Source organism: Salvelinus alpinus, chromosome 8 (genome assembly GCF_045679555.1).
Source record: "Salvelinus alpinus chromosome 8, SLU_Salpinus.1, whole genome shotgun sequence".
NCBI classification, from domain to species: Eukaryota; Metazoa; Chordata; class Actinopteri; order Salmoniformes; family Salmonidae; genus Salvelinus; species Salvelinus alpinus.
Window position 1 is genome coordinate 39,544,605 of NC_092093.1, and position 20,584 is coordinate 39,565,188.

General features: G+C 43.1%; 1 protein-coding gene across 2 annotated transcripts; it reads right to left on the reverse strand.

Annotated features, from left to right (window-relative positions):
- Positions 1 to 1,464: 1,464 nt before the first annotated feature.
- Positions 1,465 to 20,400, reverse strand: LOC139583103 (grainyhead-like protein 1 homolog). 2 transcript variants are annotated; one of them, XM_071413855.1, is made up of 15 exons: positions 20,257 to 20,400; positions 19,237 to 19,429; positions 15,668 to 15,741; positions 15,177 to 15,528; positions 14,537 to 14,619; positions 14,216 to 14,372; positions 12,856 to 12,967; positions 12,183 to 12,277; positions 11,369 to 11,606; positions 7,977 to 8,101; positions 4,938 to 4,966; positions 4,676 to 4,761; positions 3,486 to 3,571; positions 2,834 to 2,898; positions 1,465 to 2,590 (listed from the first exon to the last, which is right to left on the reverse strand). In XM_071413855.1, the coding sequence occupies exons 1-15, from the start codon at positions 20,274 to 20,276 to the stop codon at positions 2,476 to 2,478; spliced, it is 1,830 nt and encodes a 609-aa protein (XP_071269956.1). In that variant the 5' UTR covers positions 20,277 to 20,400; the 3' UTR covers positions 1,465 to 2,475. The 2 variants fall into 2 exon arrangements, with proteins under 2 accessions (XP_071269956.1, XP_071269958.1); XM_071413857.1 differs by lacking the exon at positions 20,257 to 20,400 and adding an exon at positions 20,176 to 20,244.
- Between the last annotated feature and the right edge of the window lie 184 nt (positions 20,401 to 20,584).

Here is a 20,584-nt window from a genome sequence, read left to right on the forward strand (position 1 = left end):
TTATATTTCATTCATTTATAAGATGCTCTAATCACACCATAGTGCCATCAGACTTCTGATACCAATGCAGGGTGAGAGGGGTCCACAAAATTGAACCGCTATAAAAAAAAAAATGGTATTGAAAATATAAATAACAACTCTCAGAAGTATCTTGTCACAAAATAAATTGGACTGTAGTACAACCCAGTGTAATACAAATGTCAGAATACTCAGAAGTAATTGAAATACTGCCCATCTCTGCTGACAAGTTAGTAAAAGCTCTCTAAGGTCATGACATAAGAGGAAAACTGCCCATTCACTACCATTTTAAGGCACCATGTGCCTACTACTATTACAACTCTGTCACGTTCCTGACCTGTTTTCTGTTATTTTTGTATGTGTTAGTCGGTCAGGGCGTGAGTTTGGGTGGGCAGTCTATGTTATGTGTTTCTATGTTGGTTAATGGGTGACCTGATATGGTTCTCAATTAGAGGCAGGTGGTTTACGTTTCCTCTGATTGAGAGCCATATTAAGGTAGGTGGTTTCACATTGTTTGTGGTGGGTGGTTGTCTCCTGTGTCTGTGTTTGTCGCGCCACACGGGACTGTTTCGGTTTGTTTGTCCGTTCGTTCTTTTGTGTAGTCATTTTTCCTGTTTGTGAGTTCTTCGTTGTATGTAAGTTCGCATGTCCAGGTCTGTCTACTCCGTTTTGTTATTTTGTTAGTTATTCAAGTGAAGTTCGTTTTCGTTCCTTGTTTAATAAATATCATGTCATATCACAATCCCTGCTCCTCCTCTTCGGATGAAGAGGAGGAGGAAAGCCGTTACAAACTCTCAACATCCGTAAGTTAAAAGCAAGACTGATTTCCCCCAAAATAAATAATATAACAAAAATAAAGTCGGGACCCGTGGTCCATATTGACACGGTTCCGGGTCGAGATCCGCCTGTTAAGTATGGTTGCAATAGACTTCGTCTGTGCAAAAATGATTACACAACCATTCCGATGTGTATCTACAGCACCTTTGTAATGATTTTTGTTCTCGAATATCTCTGTTGTATCACAACCATTGTGCCAAAAGTGTACAACTTAATGTGTACGGGCCTAGGTGTTTTTGAAACAAGTAGCATGGGACAGCCTGATGGGACAGCCTGACTGCGTGATGTTCAGGATAGGACTAAAAGAGCTGTGAGAAAGATGGTTCTCAGACTCTGTATTCTTTTTCTAACTCAATTTAAAGGGCAATAAAACGCACTTTCTGATGTGGTTCTATTTATATAAAACTCAACTTGCATCCCAAACGGTACCATATTCCCTATATAGTGCACTACTTTTGACCAGAGCCCTATTCCCTATATAGTGCACTACTTTTGACCAGAGCCTAATCCCCAAATCTGCACACATCTCCGCTTCATGCCTCGTTGATGCAGTTGAGTTAAGTTCCCTTACAAAAACACAATGTGCAAAGAAATACTTAGTCTGAAGAGTGACTTTAACACATTTAATAACCACTGTAGGTAAGCATCTGCTAACAGGACTGATTTCAAATCAGTTCTTGCATGACAGACAAGGTTTTGAAAGACTAACGCACACTTCCTGACCCCCACCCCCATTTCCTGTTGCCAAGAAATATTCACATTGTGTCATCACATATGGAGCTGACACCTACTGTATATATCTAGATTCAGATACACACACCACACTTGGCACAACATGTGAATATAAATACATATATTATTGAATTCATATATTACTTTTTCATGATGTAAACATAAAAAATAAAAATAAACATATCACCTCCAAGAATTCTGAAAAATAATTATAAAAGTACATACTCAGATAGAAATAGCCCTAACCGGTCACCGCATCATGTTTTACAAGTCCATTTCTTAAAACTGACCACTGCATATCTTTGAAAATAATACATAATATGAACTTATATGAACACTGACATTCTAAACAACACTCTGCCATCTCGGCTGGAAAATAATTCATTCACAGCGACATATACTGTAAAGTACAAAAGGTCTACATTTAAGCAAGGAAAATATAATTGGCCGTTACACAATATTGTTTCCAAATGTTCCTCAAAAATAATTTCAACTTTTAACATGGATACAGTGAATCAATCACTCATATTTGAAGTGAAAATGCAACAAGAATCTTGCCAGCGAACGAGGTAGCAATGTTGGGCAACCAGAAAATGGCCGTGCAGCAGAAAGGCAGAACTCATGAAAATATCTTGTTTTACTTGTAGAAGTATGTTACAGTTGTGTAAACAGGTGACTAATCTTACTGTTCTGGGTCCTTACTCACGCCCTTGGAGCTCAACATGTGTCCCTCCTCCAAGGTCCTCACCTTGGAGGCACCAAACAGAAATTATAAAACAGAGAGGTCCAATAACTTGTACTGGTCCAATAAGAAATTGTTATTTTCGTTTTCCATTGCGAAACGTTTTGAAACGTTGCTGGCCCTAATGTATACCCCCTTGTCCAGGCTCAGATCTCGGTCAGTGTCAGCAGGACCTTTCCCCCGACCTCCTCCATGCGAATGTGGAAGGCATCCTCGTTGGAGTAATGCTTGATGATGTTGTCGTCCATATGAACTAGGATCCTACAGACAAGAGAGTAGAAGTGATTTACTTATTTTCAAAGTGGAGTTTACTCTATAAACATGTTCTAGATTATTTACTTTCTTCGCGTCCCAAATGGCACCATATTCCCTAGGTAGTGCACTACTTCTGACCAGAGCCTTATGGCCCTGGTCAAAAGTAGTGCACTATATAGGGAATAGGGTGCCATTTGGGACACAAACATTTCCATTGACCTAGATCATGAGCGGTGACACCGGTCTTACCCTTTTTTGCACCTCTTGTAGACTTTCCCCATTTTTCCAAGCGGCAGCTCATATTTATCAGATACCTAGAGATGTGATGAAAAACATGGGAAACCCCCTATGAGAACTGGGCGCGAACAGTCAGACAATACAATACATTCCACTGAACGCCTGTGTGCCTTCTCTGATGAGTGACTGCTTCCTGACAGACACAAACAGGAAACAAACCTATCTGACTGTGACACTGTGGTTTACATCCAAAATAGCACCTTAAATACTATACAGTGCACTACTTTTGACCAGAACCCTATGGACCCGGGTCAAAAGTAGTTCACTATAAAGGGAATAGGGTGTCATTTAGGACGCATCCAGGGTGGCACACTTCACACAAACAGCTATGTCTGCTTACTATGTATTTAAACCCATGGCGGAAAAAAGGTCACCTATATGGCACACACTCAAAACATACAACACTTATCAGACAAAGTCCGACTCCAGCTATTTTTGAACTTTGCCGGTTGAGAAATGATATCCCTGGTATAAATACAGTAATGTCAAAGAAGACGTTCTGAGCTAAATAGATTCATTTTAGACTCATCTACGAAAATCGAGCCGTTCTGAAAATACGTCTGCAAAAACAAAGGTTCTATGGAACCCAACAACATCTGCTCACAGCCTCCAGTAGTCCTGCCAGAGTGGGCGTCCTCAGCATTAGAGCATCAAACACCTCCTCTGTCTCCTTACGGACGTAGAGCAGCACTAGAGGAACACAGAGAGAGACGAAACCAAAAGTCAGATACCACACTAAAAGATTGCCTACCACACCAACCCCCACAGTGTGAGGGAGAGGTACATTCAAATTCCACACCAACCCAGTCAGATACTACCCCACCACACCAATCCCCAGTGTGAGGGAGAGTTGCCATAAGCAAATGGAGGTAGGAATACACACAAAGTATGTTTTTCGACATGGGGTGTGAGACAGTTTCAAACATTAAAATACTGTGTGGGTTTCTCTCCCAGTCAAGTCACTGAGGTAAGATCTTAGCATCTACTACAGCATTGCCCTAATATCCTGTTGGGTGACATTTCCATGGTTGTGGTGTGTATTCATGCTGGAAAAACTTCCACTCTCACCCCCCATAAAGACAGTGAAACTACGTTTACTTGGACTGTCTCCGAATTGGCACCCTATTCCCTATATAGTGCACTACTTTTGACCATAGCCCAGGATAGGGGACCATTTTGGACACCCCTCTGTTACACTGAGAGCAGGCTGGACCATAATTGCACTTTGCTCCTTTCTTGCTGGCGTCTTGGGAATTGGCTATGAGCCTGGTCAGCAATAGACTAGTCTGACAGAGACCACACCAAACAGTAAACAGCCCCTAATCATTCTCAGAACCTTTCCCCCGCCACACACGTGAGTGGGTAAAAAGCAATCCCCTTTGGACTTCATTTCAGGAAAATGAGCACGTTCCACTTGGAAAACCAGTTGAGTGTGTTTGTGTTGTTGTGTTTTGTGCATCCAGAGAGAGGGGGGGGGGGGGGGGCTTTGGAAGCCACGTGGCCTGTGTTTACATGAATTCAGTAAGCTGAACTAGGTGGGAGCAGCCTGAACAGCAGCCAGAGCAACAAACACAACTACAGTGCAGCCAGGCCAGCCAGAAAGCATTTCTCTCTCTCTCTCACTCTATTTTTAATTCTCTTTCCCTCACTCATCCTCTCTATTTTGCTCCCGCGTTCTATAATTCTCTCTCGCTCTCCGGTTTATGCCTTCTCTTTACTGTCTCTAAACGGTCACCTTTTCACTCTGTCTGTCTCTGTCTGTCTGTCTGCATATGTCTCTACTATTTGATGTACCCTTTTCTGGCTCCTCCCTCCTGGCTTTCTTGTGAGTGGCAGAGTCAAATTCCTCATCATAGTGGAGCAGTCTCTTCTGCCCCAAGCTGCAGAAAAACAAACAATACATGTATGACTCATGAGTATGGATGAGTACGGAAAATGCAGTTAATCACTTATTATGGGTATGCAGCATTTCCAATTATTGTATTTTTTACATTTATAGCATCTATACATGTTACCTGATATTACAAGTCTTGTCTAAAAGAAGAACTGTACTCACCCATCCTCACCGTCATCTGATAGGCATGCCTGACAAAGGATAAAGAGCAAGATTAGATACCCGATATCCGTATCTATACTGATATCTATGCAAATAACCACTGCTAAAAAGCAGTGGTAGAAAAAGCACCCAACTGTCATACTTGAGTAAAAGTAAAAATACCTTTATAGAAAATGACTCAAGTAAAATACTACTTGAGTAAGTCTAAAAGTATTTGGTTTTAAATGTATTTAAGTATCAAAAGTAAATGTAATTGCTAAAATATACTTAAGTATCAACAGTAAAAGTATAAATAATTTACAATCCTTTATATTAAGCAAACCAAACAGCACCATTTTCTTGTTTTTCTTATTTTTGGATAGCCAATGGCACACTCCAACACTTAGACATACTTTACTAACAAAGCATGTATGTTTAGCATGTCCTCCAGATCAGAGGCAGTAGGGATGACCAGGGATGTTCTTTTGATAAGTGTTTGAATTGCACCATTTTCCTTTCCTGCTACGCATTCAAAAAGTAATGAGTACTTTTGGGTGTCCGGGAAAAAAAGTACATTATTTCCTTTAGGAATGTAGTGAAGTAAAAGTAGTCAAGAATATAAACGTAAAGTTTAAGTAAAGTATAGATACCCCAAAAAACGACTTAATTAGACTTTAAAGTATTTTTACTTAAGTACTTTACACCACTGCTAATAAATATAACATGCAAATGACCCAGAGCATAGTCCCTGTTCATGTTTTGGATCATTAGTCCTCTAGTTGTTTACAGGGACAACCACCTTGAGAGGGAAACCCGAGCCCCTACAAGGACATCATGTGATGTCACATCTCCAGAATGTTCTATACCTGGGCTATTTGTTCAGCTGCTATTGTCTCAAGCTAACTACACTGAAACTCTCCAGTCAGTGTAGCAAAGCACCCCTCGAGGGCTGCCGTCTCTTAGCTGTGATCGTCCTTTTGTGTTCTTTATGTTGCACAACACACATTTTCTGAAAAGATGTCTCAAAAATGACATTTCCCCTGTCATGTATTTACATGTGATCTCACACAAATGTAAGTAAGTCTTGCTATATGAGCTTTACTCCTCTATTTCAGCTGACTATTGTATTTAAATGAACCAGCAGTATTGTACGCAACTAGGTGTATCTTTTTTTATAACTCATTTGTATTACAAATTATCCACGAAAATGTTGCTCAGGCCTAGCAAAGGCTAAAAACAAAACGTCCCTAGAGACTGTGGTAAGTTTGACGATATGCTGCAGTGTAACATGGGTAGGGTTGCATTCCAGTTTCTTTCCCAAAGTTCCCAGGTTTTTTCAGAAATCCCAGTTGGACGATTCCCTCCCTGCTTAGTGCCTCGATTCCAGGAATCCTCCAACCGGTATTTCTAAAAAGTCCAGGAACTTTGGGAAAGTTACTAGAATTTTGAAACCCTAAACATGGGTTATGTAAGATGATTTTCTTGGGGGTGGGGTAGATCAGCTTCAGATAGATTGTAGGTTCTATTAATTTAATTGTTTGCATGATTTCGAATCCCCTTTACTTATCCCCCCACCCTACCATCCCTACCCTACTTGGAGTAAACTAACGGACAACCATACTTCTACTGCTACTTACAGTTATTTCGCTCACATATAACGGTACCCGTCGTTAAATAATTGTAAATATCTCCTCTTTCTTCAATTGCTGGATTTTTCACCCACACCGACCCTCCGATGTCCACAGATCAATCCACCTTTCCTAGTATAACGCCATTTAGCTATTTCCTTTAGCAATACATCCCTCAATTTTACTATGATGTCTAACGAGGGTCCTGAACCTCCTTATTTATAACATTTCTACTTAGTATATTGCCCTAAAAATAAATACTTTGATATTTCCCATTGACTGATTCTGGTTTTCCAGATCCCCTAACATTACAGTTTGCAGGTCCACCTGAACCCTGATATTATAACAACCATTCCTGGACCTGACTCCAAAAGCGAGCCACCAATGGACAGTACAAGAAAATATGTTTCCTTGTGGTAGAGTCTGTACAAGGCTGACTGTTCAAATGCCCCATATATTGAGCATTCTTTTAGTAGCAAGTATTTTATATAATCGTTGAAACGAGCGGATTGATGTGTCAATTGTTGTTTTATATGTCAGACCCTATGCCAAGGTATTGGGACATCAAAAACCTGTTCCTAACTGACACGAAATGTATACAGTATCGCTGTCAAACCTTTTGATTTTAAGTGGAACCGATTTTTTTTGTTGATTTATACTAATAATTTTAAGCCATTTATGATTTTTAATGGGAGGCAGACAGACTAACTCTTTACTTTCTTGTTTAAGTAATTGTCTCTTCCAATTTCGTGATAGAGTCGTGATGAGTTGGTTATAATTCCGTATTGAGCATACTCCTCAGTACACTGTTATTAGTTGCTTGTGTGACATCATTTTACCATTTCTGTTTATGTAACAGTATTGCTTCCGTCCCTCTCCTCGCCCCTACCTGGGCTCGAACCAGGGACCCTCTGCACACAGACAACAGTCACCCACGAAGCATCGTTACCCATCGCGCCACCAAAGTGGCTACTACTTCAGGTCTCAGAGCGAGTGATGTCACCGATTGAAACGCTATTAGCTCGCACCACCGCTAACTAGCTAGCCATTTCACATCGGTTACACTTACAATGTCCTTCATAAATAGTATGTCCTTTTAGTAAATCCCCTCCCCGCCCAAATGTGTTTTTCATCTCTATATTGGAGTTTAGCCATATTATTTGCTGTAATATTAGATCTGCCTTTTCTGGAGGATGAAATTGAAATTGTAGCCAACTCTGTATGACTTCATTTAAAAAGGAGGATACTTTAAACAGGGTTCCACTGTAAGGTTTTAAGATGCAAAAAGCTCACTCTTAAACATAGGTTGGGCCTCTCTTAGTACCTTTCTAGAAAACCAATTTGGATTTAGATACAATTTATGGACAATGGAGGCTTTAAGAGAGCGCTTTAATATTTAATATTTAAACTTCACATGTAATGTAGGACTTACATGGTGGCGCTGGGTGCTGGGGAAGTAAACCTCAGGGATGAAGAGGACCGGCTGGGAGTCCATATCACTCATGGCTTTGAACGATGTTATGTCCACCTGCTTCAGCTTCAGAGGGTCTTCCACACCTGCGATAGGACAGCAGGGGGAGGTAGAGCGGTTAACATGGGAGCAGGATGGGACAGTAGTCTCGCTCACCAAAATAGGGGCCCACCGTCTGGGCGCTCCACCATCGGTTGTGAGAAGAGACCAATGGGACTGCTGCAAAGAACATGTGCTTTTCCTTTTCTTCAAGGTGTTTTCATTTTATTGAGGCAGGTCTACTATTGTATGTCAACTCTAGAGACTTAGTTTCGTCACCCTTGACATGCTGTTTCCCTGGCTTGCTTTTTAGGGGTTAGTCGAGGACAGGATTTTGTGAATCACACAAAGAAAAATGTATTCGTTCTAAGCACTGTATATTCATCTCGGTTAACCCAGAACTAAAGACTTGGGTAATTTGTCAGATGTTCGATTAAGTTCTGGATTCATATGTGTTGAGAAGAGATAGAATGAGGATCGGAAACGGACTGAAGAGCTCCACCCTCTCTCTTTGCAAGTTAAGGGAATGTCTATGGGCCAAATGTCCCGAACCCTTCCAAAATTCAAAAGAAGCTAACACCTGCGAAATTGTGATTTGTCCAAAGCACCAGAACTAAGAGCAGGGACACACATAAGATTGTCTACCGTTCACCAGCCGAGAGTAATTGCACCTCTGAACAGTGTAGGCAGTCAATCTCTTTTGTGTTCACACAGAAAAGACGTTTAAGTAATCCGCCACAAAGCCTTGTTAAAATACTCCAAACCAAAAGGTGGCAGTAGCCTTGTTTGGCAATGCATGTCCGCGTGTGTTGCTTAGTTTATGGTGTAGATGCCAATGCTAGCTAGCTGAGCTAATGTTGCTATTTTGTAGAAAGCCCTTGATGATACTAGCCAGATGGCCACAGCTAGATAACTATCTAGAAAGATGACAAAGAAACAATTTAATCCACTTTCCATAATCCCATATATATCATGGGCATTAATATGGAGTTAGTCCCTTCTTTGCTGCTATAACAGCCTCTACTCTTCTAGGAAGACATTCCACTAGATGTTGGAACATTGCTGCAGGGACTTGCTTCCATTCAGCAACAAGAGCATTAGTGAGGTCGGGCACTGATGTTGGGCGATTACACCTAACTCGCAGTCGGCATTCCAATTCATCCCAAAGGTGCTCGATGGGGTTGAGGTCAGGGCGCTGTGCAGGCCAGTCAAGTTCTTCCACACTGATCTTGACAAACCATTTCTGTATGGACCTTGCTTTGTGCACTGGGCATTGTCATGCTGAAACAGGAAAGGGCTTTTCCCAAACTATGTTGGAAGCTCAGAATCGTCTACAATGTCATTATATGCTGTAGCGTTAAGATTCCCTTCACTGGAACTAAGAGGTCTAGCCCGAACCATGAAAAACAGCCCCAGACCATTATTCCTCCTCCACCAAACTTTACATTTGGCACTATGCATCCGAGCAGGTAGAGCTGGGTGATATACCGGTATTGATGCATGGACCGGTTTGTTTTTTACTTTACCTTCTATAACGGCATTTGAATGTTTGTTAAATGTGATACGCTGGTTGTAATGTCCATATATATAGTTTATTTGCTACTTGAGTCATCTATCTCCACTCTCTCACTCCATGCCACTTTCCACACAGACCTAGCCCCGCCCCCTGTCACTCAAGAGACATTTATGGTCAATGCAGCAAATTAAACAATATTGATGGCAATGATGGTGTTTTCAATTTTCTTAATATAAATCCACTAGCTTGTTAGCCACTAATGCTAATCGCAAGATAGCTCATAAATGTACTGCGTCCGAGCAAACGTAACTAGCTTTTCAGCCTGATATACCAGTGATGGTGTAGACCTACATCTGCATGTTTTTTGTGCAACAGTATCTTCTACATCAAAGAGGAATACACAACGCAAGAATGTTAACTACATGAAGTAGCTAAGAGAAAACATTAAATGAAGCCAAAGATTATAGGGTCCCCTAGGAAACACTGGTCAACACTTTGGTTCCTACCCTGTCACAATAAATCCTCCCTGGCATTTTCATTTGTCATCATGTAAAACTGTATTTAAAGTCCTTACTAAAATATTCTAACTTTAGAATTTGAATAATAATTAAATTTCCATGATTACAACATTTCACCCAAGTGTTTTGCTCTAAATCACAAGTCAAATCGCAATTGCAACATTTGGTTAAAAATAAGGCCTAGATTGTTTGCCCATATTGTGCAGCCCTACGTGGCAGTGTGGAAATGATCTCAAATGAGTGCAGGAAATGCAGAAATCATCCATCGAACTGCCAAATGGTGAAGTGTGATTCATCACTCCAGAGAACGTGTTTCCACTGCTCCAGAGTCCAAATGTGGTGAGCTTTACACCACTCCAGCCGATGCTTGGCATTGCGCATGGTGATCTTAGGCTTGTGTGTGGCTGCTTGGTCATGGAAACTACTCCCTTCACAGAACAAGTCCTCAACTGGCAGCTTCATTAAATAGTACCCGCAAAACACCAGTCTCAACGTCAACAGTGAAGAGGCGACTCGGGGATGCTGGCCTTCTGGGCAGAGTTCCTCTGTCCAGTGTCCTTTTGCCCATCTTAATATTTTCTTTTTATTGGCCAGTCTGAAATATGGCTTTTTCTTTGTAACTCTGCATAGAAGGCCAGCATCCCGGAGTCACCTCTTCACTGTTGACGTTGAGACTGGTGTTTTATGGGTACTATTTAATGAAGCTGCCAGTTGAGGACTTGTGAGGCGTCTGTTTCTCAAACTAGACACTCTAATGTACTTGTCCACTTGCTCAGTTGTGCACCGGGGCCTCCCACTCCTCTTTCTATTCTGGTTAGGGCCAGTTTGAGCTGTTCTGTGAAGGGAGTAGTACACAACGTTGTACGAGATCTTCAGTTTCTTGGCAATTTCTCACACTGAATAGCCTTCATTTCTCAGAACAAGAATAGATTGACGAGTTTCAGAAGAAAGTTATTTGTTTCTGGCCATTTTGAGCCTGTAATCGAACCACCAAATGCTGATGCTCCAGATACTCAACTAGTCTAAAGAAGGCCAGTGTTATTGCTTCTTTAATCAGAACAACAGTTTTCAGCTGTGCTAACATAATTGCAAAAGGTTTTTCTAATGATCAATTAGCCTTTTAAAATGATAAACTTGGATTAGCTAACACCAAATGTGCTTTTCTTTCAAAAACAAGAACATTTCGAAGTGACCCCAAACTTTTGAACGGTAGTATATATGTATGTGTGTGTGTGACTTAAAGACTGACTGATTGATTGTATCAGGTGTACTGTACTCACAGGCTGCAGTTGTCTCCTGTCCCCTTCCCTTCCTTTGAGTCTGCTTCCTCTCCTCGTCTCGGATCTTCCTCTCGGCACCTTTGTCACAGAACACCTTGATCTGGCAGTAGGCTCTGTGCACTAGCTTGTCACCATGGCCACCACAGCTGTAGGTGTCAATCTGGAGGTTGAGAGGAAGGCCCCGCACTCCCTTTTGAGGGGAGAAGTCTGTACTCAGACAGTTCACTGACACAAACACCTGATGGGGGCAAAGATCAAGGTACGTGAGGATTCAAATTCTTAAACACTTTATTGTTCATCCTATTTACACTGGACAGAAAAGTCTATGGCATGAGGCTCACATACAACATTAAATAAACGCACCAGTAATGACATGAAAACATACACGGGTAGAGTAGTAATAGACAGAATGTTTTACATGTAAATGAACAGTTCTGATGCACATTTATGGGTTTATTTCCATTGAGTATGACATTTCGTTCATGCTGGTTCGAAAACCAAGGTAGAAAATTGTAGTCTCTAGAAACTGTAGTCGTGGGTTGTTTCAAAGTGTTGTGTATGATTGGTTTACTTGTGTATGTCTCCCCCAGCTGGAGATTGTTTGTAACTACTTTATTTTTCGGACAAAACATAGACATACATTTTGCGCCAAATTCTGGTGTAGAGTGAAGTTGCCTCTAGACTGGAGTCTCTAGAGTCTAGACGCTGATCTTGCAATTTTTACACTATTAGTTCAGGTTAAGATTGGGGGAGGGCAAGTTGATCCTAGATCTGTACCCAGGGGAAACTTCACCAAAATATTGGCCTCTTTTACCCGTGGCTCGTCCTTAGTGTCCCATGTGAAAGAGATGGCATTGTAGGCAATCTCCTCAATACTGGCAATCGTATTGAAGCTCTCTTTGTAGTCAGCTGGGATGAACAAACAGGGAAGAGATACAACAGGGTGGTTTACACACAAACAATAATGTTTGTTTGAACATAGTGACTGTTTTGGGTGTGTGTGTGTGTGTGTGTGTGTGTGTGTGTGTGTGTGTGTGTGTGTGTGTGTGTGTGTGTGTGTGTGTGTGTGTGTGTGTGTGTGTGTGTGTGTAAAGCAGCATCGTTCTTGTTTGGAACAATCGATTGACTGCATTTGACCTAACACAACAGCATGCAAACTTATAACGAATTTAACAGCGAGGAAGAGGAACTGCGCTGCTCGAGTGACAGAGGGCGTGGCTCGATGTGTGCAGAAAGCGGCCACAAGAGCAGAAACAAACATAGTCAATGATAAAAACAGACATTGCACACGGCTGAGGTGCATTTCAAAACATTGCATGCGATACGGATTTCTTGCGATATGAATATTGCAACACGTCAATACTGCGATTTCGATGTGAATTAAATTAATTGTGCAGCCCTAGTGTGAGTGAGAGTGTGTGAGTGCATGTGGTTGTGTGTGCGTATGATTGCCGTGTGTGTGTGAATGCGTGTGTGTAACCCCTTACCAATATCAATGCAGCGCTGCTTGGCTGTGTGCTGTCTGCTGTGCCAATATCTCCAGTGTTTGAGCTGGTCATCTGTGAACTTTTCCTCTCCAAACACCAGCATCACCACACTCTGAAATATTCCATCAGTAAGTCATTCCCAAAACATTCCCCAAACCTAGAGACACACTAGATACTTGTAGAATAGAAATAGATACGAGGTTGAGAAAGAGAGATGAGAGGGAGGGGGGAGAGAAAGACACAGAGAGGGAGAGGGGAGAGAAAGACACAGAGAGCGAGGGGGGAGAGAAAGACACAGAGAGGGAGAGGGGAGAGAAAGACACAGAGAGCGAGGGGGGAGAGAAAGACACAGAGAGGGAGAGGGGAGAGAAAGACACAGAGAGGGAGGGGGGAGAGAAAGACACAGAGAGGGAGAGGGGAGAGAAAGACACAGAGAGGGAGAGGGGAGAGAAAGACACAGAGAGGGAGAGGGGAGAGAAAGACACAGAGAGGGAGAGGGGAGAGAAAGACACAGAGAGGGAGGGGGGAGAGAAAGACACAGAGAGGGAGAGGGGAGAGAAAGACACAGAGAGGGAGGGGGGAGAGAAAGACACAGAGAGGGAGGGGGGAGAGAAAGACACAGAGAGGGAGAGGGGAGAGAAAGACACAGAGAGGGAGAGGGGAGAGAAAGACACAGAGAGGGAGAGGGGAGAGAAAGACACAGAGAGGGAGGGGGGAGAGAAAGACACAGAGAGGGAGGGGGGAGAGAAAGACACAGAGAGCGAGGGGGGAGAGAAAGACACAGAGAGCGAGGGGGGAGAGAAAGACACAGAGAGGGAGGGGGGAGAGAAAGACACAGAGAGGGAGAGGGGAGAGAAAGACACAGAGAGGGAGGGGGGAGAGAAAGACACAGAGAGGGAGAGGGGAGAGAAAGACACAGAGAGGGAGAGGGGAGAGAAAGACACAGAGAGCGAGGGGGGAGAGAAAGACACAGAGAGGGAGGGGGGAGAGAAAGACACAGAGAGCGAGGGGGGAGAGAAAGACACAGAGAGGGAGGGGGGAGAGAAAGACACAGAGAGGGAGGGGAGAGAGAAAGACACAGAGAGGGAGGGGGGAGAGAAAGACACAGAGAGGGAGGGGAGAGAGAAAGACACAGAGAGGGAGGGGGGAGAGAAAGACACAGAGAGGGAGGGGGGAGAGAAAGACACAGAGAGGGAGGGGGAGAGAAAGACACAGAGAGGGAGGGGGGAGAGAAAGACATAGAGAGGGAGGGGGGAGAGAAAGACACAGAGAGGGGGGGAGAGAAAGACACAGAGAGGGGGGGGGGAGAGAAAGAGCGATAAGAATAGGAACAGAAGAGATCCAATAGAGAAGCTCATACCCGGAATGCTCCATTGAGCTGGGGTAGGACCGTGGGGCACCCTAGCTCTCTCAGGGTGATGGGGTAGAACTGGCCCTTGTTCAGGTAACTCATCTGGCCACTGCCGCTCTTGGGCCGGATAGACTGGGGAGCCTCCAGCATGTACTCAAAGTGTTGACTGAGAGAGAGAATATTCTTTGTCATCATACATCCTGATGTCTGATGACTATGAAAGCATTTTTGAAAACACACAAAGTTCAGTTCATTTATTCTGCCTTTAACATGAATGTGTCTCTCAATGTGTCTCTCAGTCTCTATCCCATGTTTGACTGAGTATATTACCTTGCTGTCAAGCTGTAGTAAGGGTATCCACCGGGAGGGATGGAGGCCATACGTTGCTGGAGCTCCTCCGAGAGAGGGAAGACCTGTGGGTCACAACAAAACATTCCAGGGGAACATTAGCACCATAGACATAGGATGCGACCTAAATGGCACCCTATTCACTTGGCTTTATAGTGCACTATAGGGAATATGGTGCCATTTGGGTGACACCCATAATAATCTGTATAGGTGACCATTACATATTATACTACAAGTTAATAGGCTGTTTCTCACAAGCCTGATACTTTTACAGAGCGTGCGACGCTCTCATTCATTTCAATGGGGCGGCAGGTAGCCTAGTGGTTAGAGCGTTGGGCTGGGCGAAAGGTTAGTGGATCGAATCCCCGAGCTGACAAGGTAGAAATCTGTCATTCTGCCCCTGAACAAGGCAGTTAACCCACTGTTCCTAGGCCGTCATTGTAAATAAGGATTTGTTCTTAACTGACATGCCTAGTTAAATAACGGTTAAATTAAAAATGTAAAAAATAAAATAAATGAAACCTGGGTGTAAGCAGTACAGCTCCACAAGAGGATTGTGCTGCTCATTGTAAAATGATGCCCTGGTTCAATCTGGTTCTGGAGTAACAGTTAGAGGACCTACCTCATTGGAGCTGTCCTTGTAGGGCTCTGTGTAGGTGGAATCGGGTGTGAGGCTCTTGGCTCTGGGGCTGTACTGGCTGTGGTTGAGCTGGTGACTGAAGGCCATTCCGTCGGACTGAGAACTGTGGGAGCTGTGGGGACCAGGGGGGAGGCCCACTGGGAAGGAGTGCAGGGCCAGGGCCCGCCCTGTGCTGATGGAGTAGGAGGGAGGGCTGGAGAGGCAGACTATGGAGTCTGAGGCTGGGTAGAGAGCCCGGATCTTGTCCCCCCGGCTGGGTTGGCTGCTGCCCTTGGCCGCAGTGTTGCGAGGGACGGCCCTCAGGGCAGAGTCTTGGAGTGGCATCATGACATTTCTGAGGAGATGATCAGAGTAAATGTCATCTCAGAACGCAACTTTCTTTACTTCAACACACTTTGTCTCGATTTACAGTAAATATAAAGTATTCCAAGCCATAACTGGATAACATCATCATAACTAAGGATATTCATTACATTTTGTTTGGATCAGTATTGCCCAGGAGCACTTCTGTTTTGGGCTGTCCAGTCGTTCTCCTATCTCGTGGCACCTAGAAAAGTAATACAATATATATGATACATTTATGGCGGTGGAGGTACTTATAGAATCGTTATAGTATAGTAGGTATATAGCAGTAGTAATATAAACTCAGCAAAAAAAAGAAACATCCTCTCACTGTCAATTGCATTTATTTTCAGCAAACTTAACATGTGTAAATATTTGTATGAACATAACAAGATTCAACAACTGAGACATAAACTGAACAAGTTCCACAGACGTGTGACTAACAGAAATTTAATAATGTGTCCCTGAACAAAGGGGGGGTCAGGATGAGTCTGCAGGAAGGGTACCACATGAGAGAATCTTCCCTCTAACGTACAGCGTTGAGATTGCCTGCAATGACTACAAGCTCAGTCCGATAATGCTGTGACACACCGCCCCAGACCAAGACGGACCCTCCACCTCCAAATCGATCCCGCTCCAGAGTACAGGCCTCGGTGTAACGCTCATTTCTATTGGAGATGGGTTCATAAATTGAATCCAGCTTTTATATAGGAACCCCTGTGCGAGAATACTCATTAACCAATCATTGTCGCCCCGATTGAACCTTTACAGAGGGACAAGGCAGGGTTGTGCGCTGTTGCCTATGCTCTTCGCCCTAATTATTAAACCTCTCGCTCAGGCGATCAGATCTCATGCAGCAATACACGGCTAGAATACTAAAGATACTCTAAATAAGATTTCCATATACGCAGATGACATTCTCCTCTATGTAACAGAACCCCAAGCTAGTATTCCAGCTATTCTTGATGTGATTCATTTGTTTGGTACCTTCTCGGGATACAGAATAAATTGGAACAAGAGCGAATTAATGCCCATACGGTTGCAAAACACCTCTTGGCTAGAACATCTTCCAGTTAAGTTATCTTCAGAAAAATGTACCTACCTAGGAATTGTAGTTACCAAACAATACTCTTCACTATTTAAAGAGAATTTCCCCTCTCTGATGCAAAAACTCAAGGCAAACATACAATTTTGGAGAACTCTCCCAATTTCTCTGCTCGGAAGAATTAATGCCATTAAAATGGTCTTCCTCCCACAACCGCTCTACCTATACCAGAACATCCCAGTATTCACACCTAAATCCTTTCATAAACAACTGGACTCAATTATCAATCCTTTCATCTGGGATTATAAAACACACAGGATAGGTAAAAAACACCTCTGTAAATCCAAGATGGAAGGAGGATTGTCTCTCCCAAATGTTATATTTTACTATTGGGCCGCTAACCTCCGCGCTGTTATGTTTTTGCTGGATGACGCACCTCCATCATCCAGCTGGCTTAGTATGGAGCGTGAGGAGTGTCACCCCTTCTCTATTGTTGCTGTGATTTTGTTGCCTGTCAATCTGGAGATGTCACTTTATCGTAACAATCCTAGTATACATAGCACAGTCCGAATCTGGAAGCAAATTAAAGTCCACTTTGAGCTTAGACCAATGTCATTCATGCTCCCTGTTGCCAGGAATCCCTCCTTTGCCCCCTCTAACCTTGATAACACCTTTGAGCGATGGGGAGAGCTAGGGAAAAGTACCATAGGGGATTTATATATAGAAGGGACCTTTGCTTCCTTTGAGTTGCTGAGGGAAACTTATAATCTTCCCAGAAGTAACTTTTTCAGATACCTACAAATTAGAGACTATGTTAGAAAACACCACCCAACATTTGGGAATGCTAAACCTTCCATGTTTGACGGATGCATAAAAGTATGTCCCACCTCAGACAAACTGATATCTTGTCTATATGACCCTTTTCAATCTGTTAGCACACCTTCTACAGATGCCATTAAGGCTAAATGGGAGGAAGAACTAGGGACTGACATTTCGGTGGCAGCTTGGAGTATATCCACACATGCTCCATTAACTCCAGACATTGTCTCATGCAATTCAAGGTATTACACAGATTACACTATTCCAAAACTAAACTGCATAGGATATTTCCTGATACATCCCCTATGTGTGATAAATGTCAGGCTGCACAGGGTACACTACTCCACTGCTTTGCCCTATGCTCTAGCTTGTATGGTTATTGGTGTGGAATTTTTAGGATCCTCTCTGAAGTTCTGGAGACTTCAATAGACCAGACCCGCTTCTGATAATCCTGGGAGTGTCTGATTCCCTAAACGGATCAACCAACCCCCAAAAACAACTAATCTCTTACAGTCTCATTTCGGCAAACAAATGTATCTTGTTGTTTTGGAAAAGGAGGGAAGCGCCCACTACCAAATTATGGCTCAGCGAATTGGCAAACACTGTACACTTAGAAAGAATCAGATATATTCTGAACAATAAATGATCAACATTTGATCAAATCTGGCAACCTTTCCTCTCTTACTTGGACCAGTCAGCGCTGTGAATTTGTACACTTTAACGCACTCTCAATTGTAATATTTTAATCTACCTTTGGGGAGCATGTGCTGGCCCCACCACCTGAGCAGTCCGGAGGGGAATAGGGGGGGGGGGGATAAGGGGGGGGTGACATCTACCCTCTTTCTTTCTACCTGTCCTTGTTCTATACGTCGTGTTTTGTATTATTTGTTTTGTACTCAGAACTCTGAGTCTTGTTGTTTCTGTCTGCTCTTTTATGTTTAGATAAGAATTGTATACTTGTCTTTTATACCTACACACCATTCTTGTGTGAGTTCAATAAAGAATATTTGAACAAGTAACGCTCATTTCTTCGACGATAAACGTGAATCCGACCATCACCCCTGGTGAGACAAAACCACGACTTGTCAATGAAGAGCACTTTTTGCTAGTCCTGTCTGGTCCAGCGACGGTGGGTTTGTGCCCATAGGCGACGTTGTTGCCGGTGATGTCTGGTGAAGACCTGCCTTACAACAGGCCTACAAGCCCTCATTCCAGCCTCTCTCAGCCTATTGCGGACAGTCTGAGCACTGATGGAGGGATTGTGCGTTCCTGGTGTAACTCGGGCAGTTGTTGTTGCCATTCTGTACCTGTCCCGCAGGCGTGATGTTCGGATGTACCGATCCTGTGCAGGTGTTGTTACACGTGGTCTGCCACTGCGAGGATGATCAGCTGTCCGTCCTGTCTCCCCGTAGCGCTGTCTTAGGCGTCTCACAGTACGGACATTGCAATTTATTGCCCTGGCCACAACTGCAGTCCTCATGCCTCCTTGCAGCATGCCTAAGGCACATTCACGCAGATGAGCAGGGACCCTGGGCATCTTTCTTTTGATGTTTTTCAGAGTCAGTAGAAAGGCCTCTTTAGTGTCCTAAGTTTTCATAACTGTGACCTTAATTGCCTACCATCTGTAAGCTGTTAGTGTCTTAACGACCGTTCCACAGGTGCATGTTCATTAATTGTTTATGGTTCATTGAACAAGCATGGGAAACAGTGTTTAAACCCTTTACAATGAAGATCTGTGAAGTTATTTGGATTTTGACAAATTATCTTTGAAAGACAGGGTCCTGAAAAAGGGCCGTTTCTTTTTTTGCTGAGTTTAGTAGGTATATATAAAGGTACCTTGTAGTAGTCGTAGAGCAGGCCCAGAGCGTTGGCACTGTCCTCATCTCCATTGATGCTCATCATGGCCTTGGAGGCGGCAGTCAGGGGGTTCTCCAGGAAGGCCCTCCATGCCTCGTCATCCTCCGTGAATGCTTGCCGCTGACCGCCGCTGTACGACGGCTCATTCTGGAGCACCAGAACACCCCTCTTTCTGCACAGTGAGTGGGACAGTCCAACATTTAGTTCAGAATGCCCCTTTCTACAGTGGGACAGTCCAACTTTTAGTTTCGAACCCCCCTCTTTCTGCACAGTGGGACAGGTCAACATTAAGTTCAGAATACACCTCTTTCAGCAGTGAAACAGTCCAACATTCAGTTCAGAATATCCCTAATTATGCCCAATAATAGCCATAACCTCTTAAATGTTACATACTACACGGACAGAAGCAGTCCCATAGAGTGAGCAGCAGGTTTGTAAGTGCTACCTTCAAGCAGTAGCACTCTTGACAGATCTATTATCCTGCTCCACCAGCAAGACAGGTATTCAATTCGTTGTCTGTGTCATGGCAATCAGACTAATCACTGTCTATGAATAGGAGTAAATTAATGTAATCGCTTGGTTTAAATATAAGTTGTCGGGTACAGAAATGGGACGAATGTGTCAGTATTTGAGTACATTGTCGAAGTTCAATGCACAATCAAGTGTATTACACAACTGTCATTAATGTAATAGATTTTTCGAAAGTTTTCCAAATTCTAAAAATATTAAATGAAACCCATTTCAAAATATTTACAGGATCAGCATTAAACAATCTTAAATACATCTGTAAAAATACAAAAAATATATATTTTAAATATTACAATTGTGACCCAGTAACTCACAATAGTTTACCTAGGCTACCTGGATAGTTAGGCTATGGAAGTTCATCAACCGAATTACGGTAAACATTTATCATACCTGTTATTGCACACCCGTAAACAGCCGTATTCTGCTCATATTCATACACCCAACACAACTGGACCTTGTAGGCCTACTTACTTGCCAAGCTCCTGTGTCATTTCGCTCTGCCGGACTGGACTTTCTAGTTGGAACGGTAAATCCGATCCGTTCACTATTTAAAAAAACACGAGATGCTGGTAGGTAACCGTATGTCGACCGTGTCCTCCAGAACTAGTTTATTTGGCTTTTCTCGATCTGTGAGCTGGAGCCGAAGTTTCACCTGCGATAGACCACGCTATTGGCTTCCTGTGACAATGGGCGGGTTTCAGGTAAACGTACGTAGGCCTTGGAAATGGATTATGGAGGCTCACAAAAAACCGATACATACCAGTTTCGTAGAGAGAAGTGCCTGAGACTTGGAACAAAG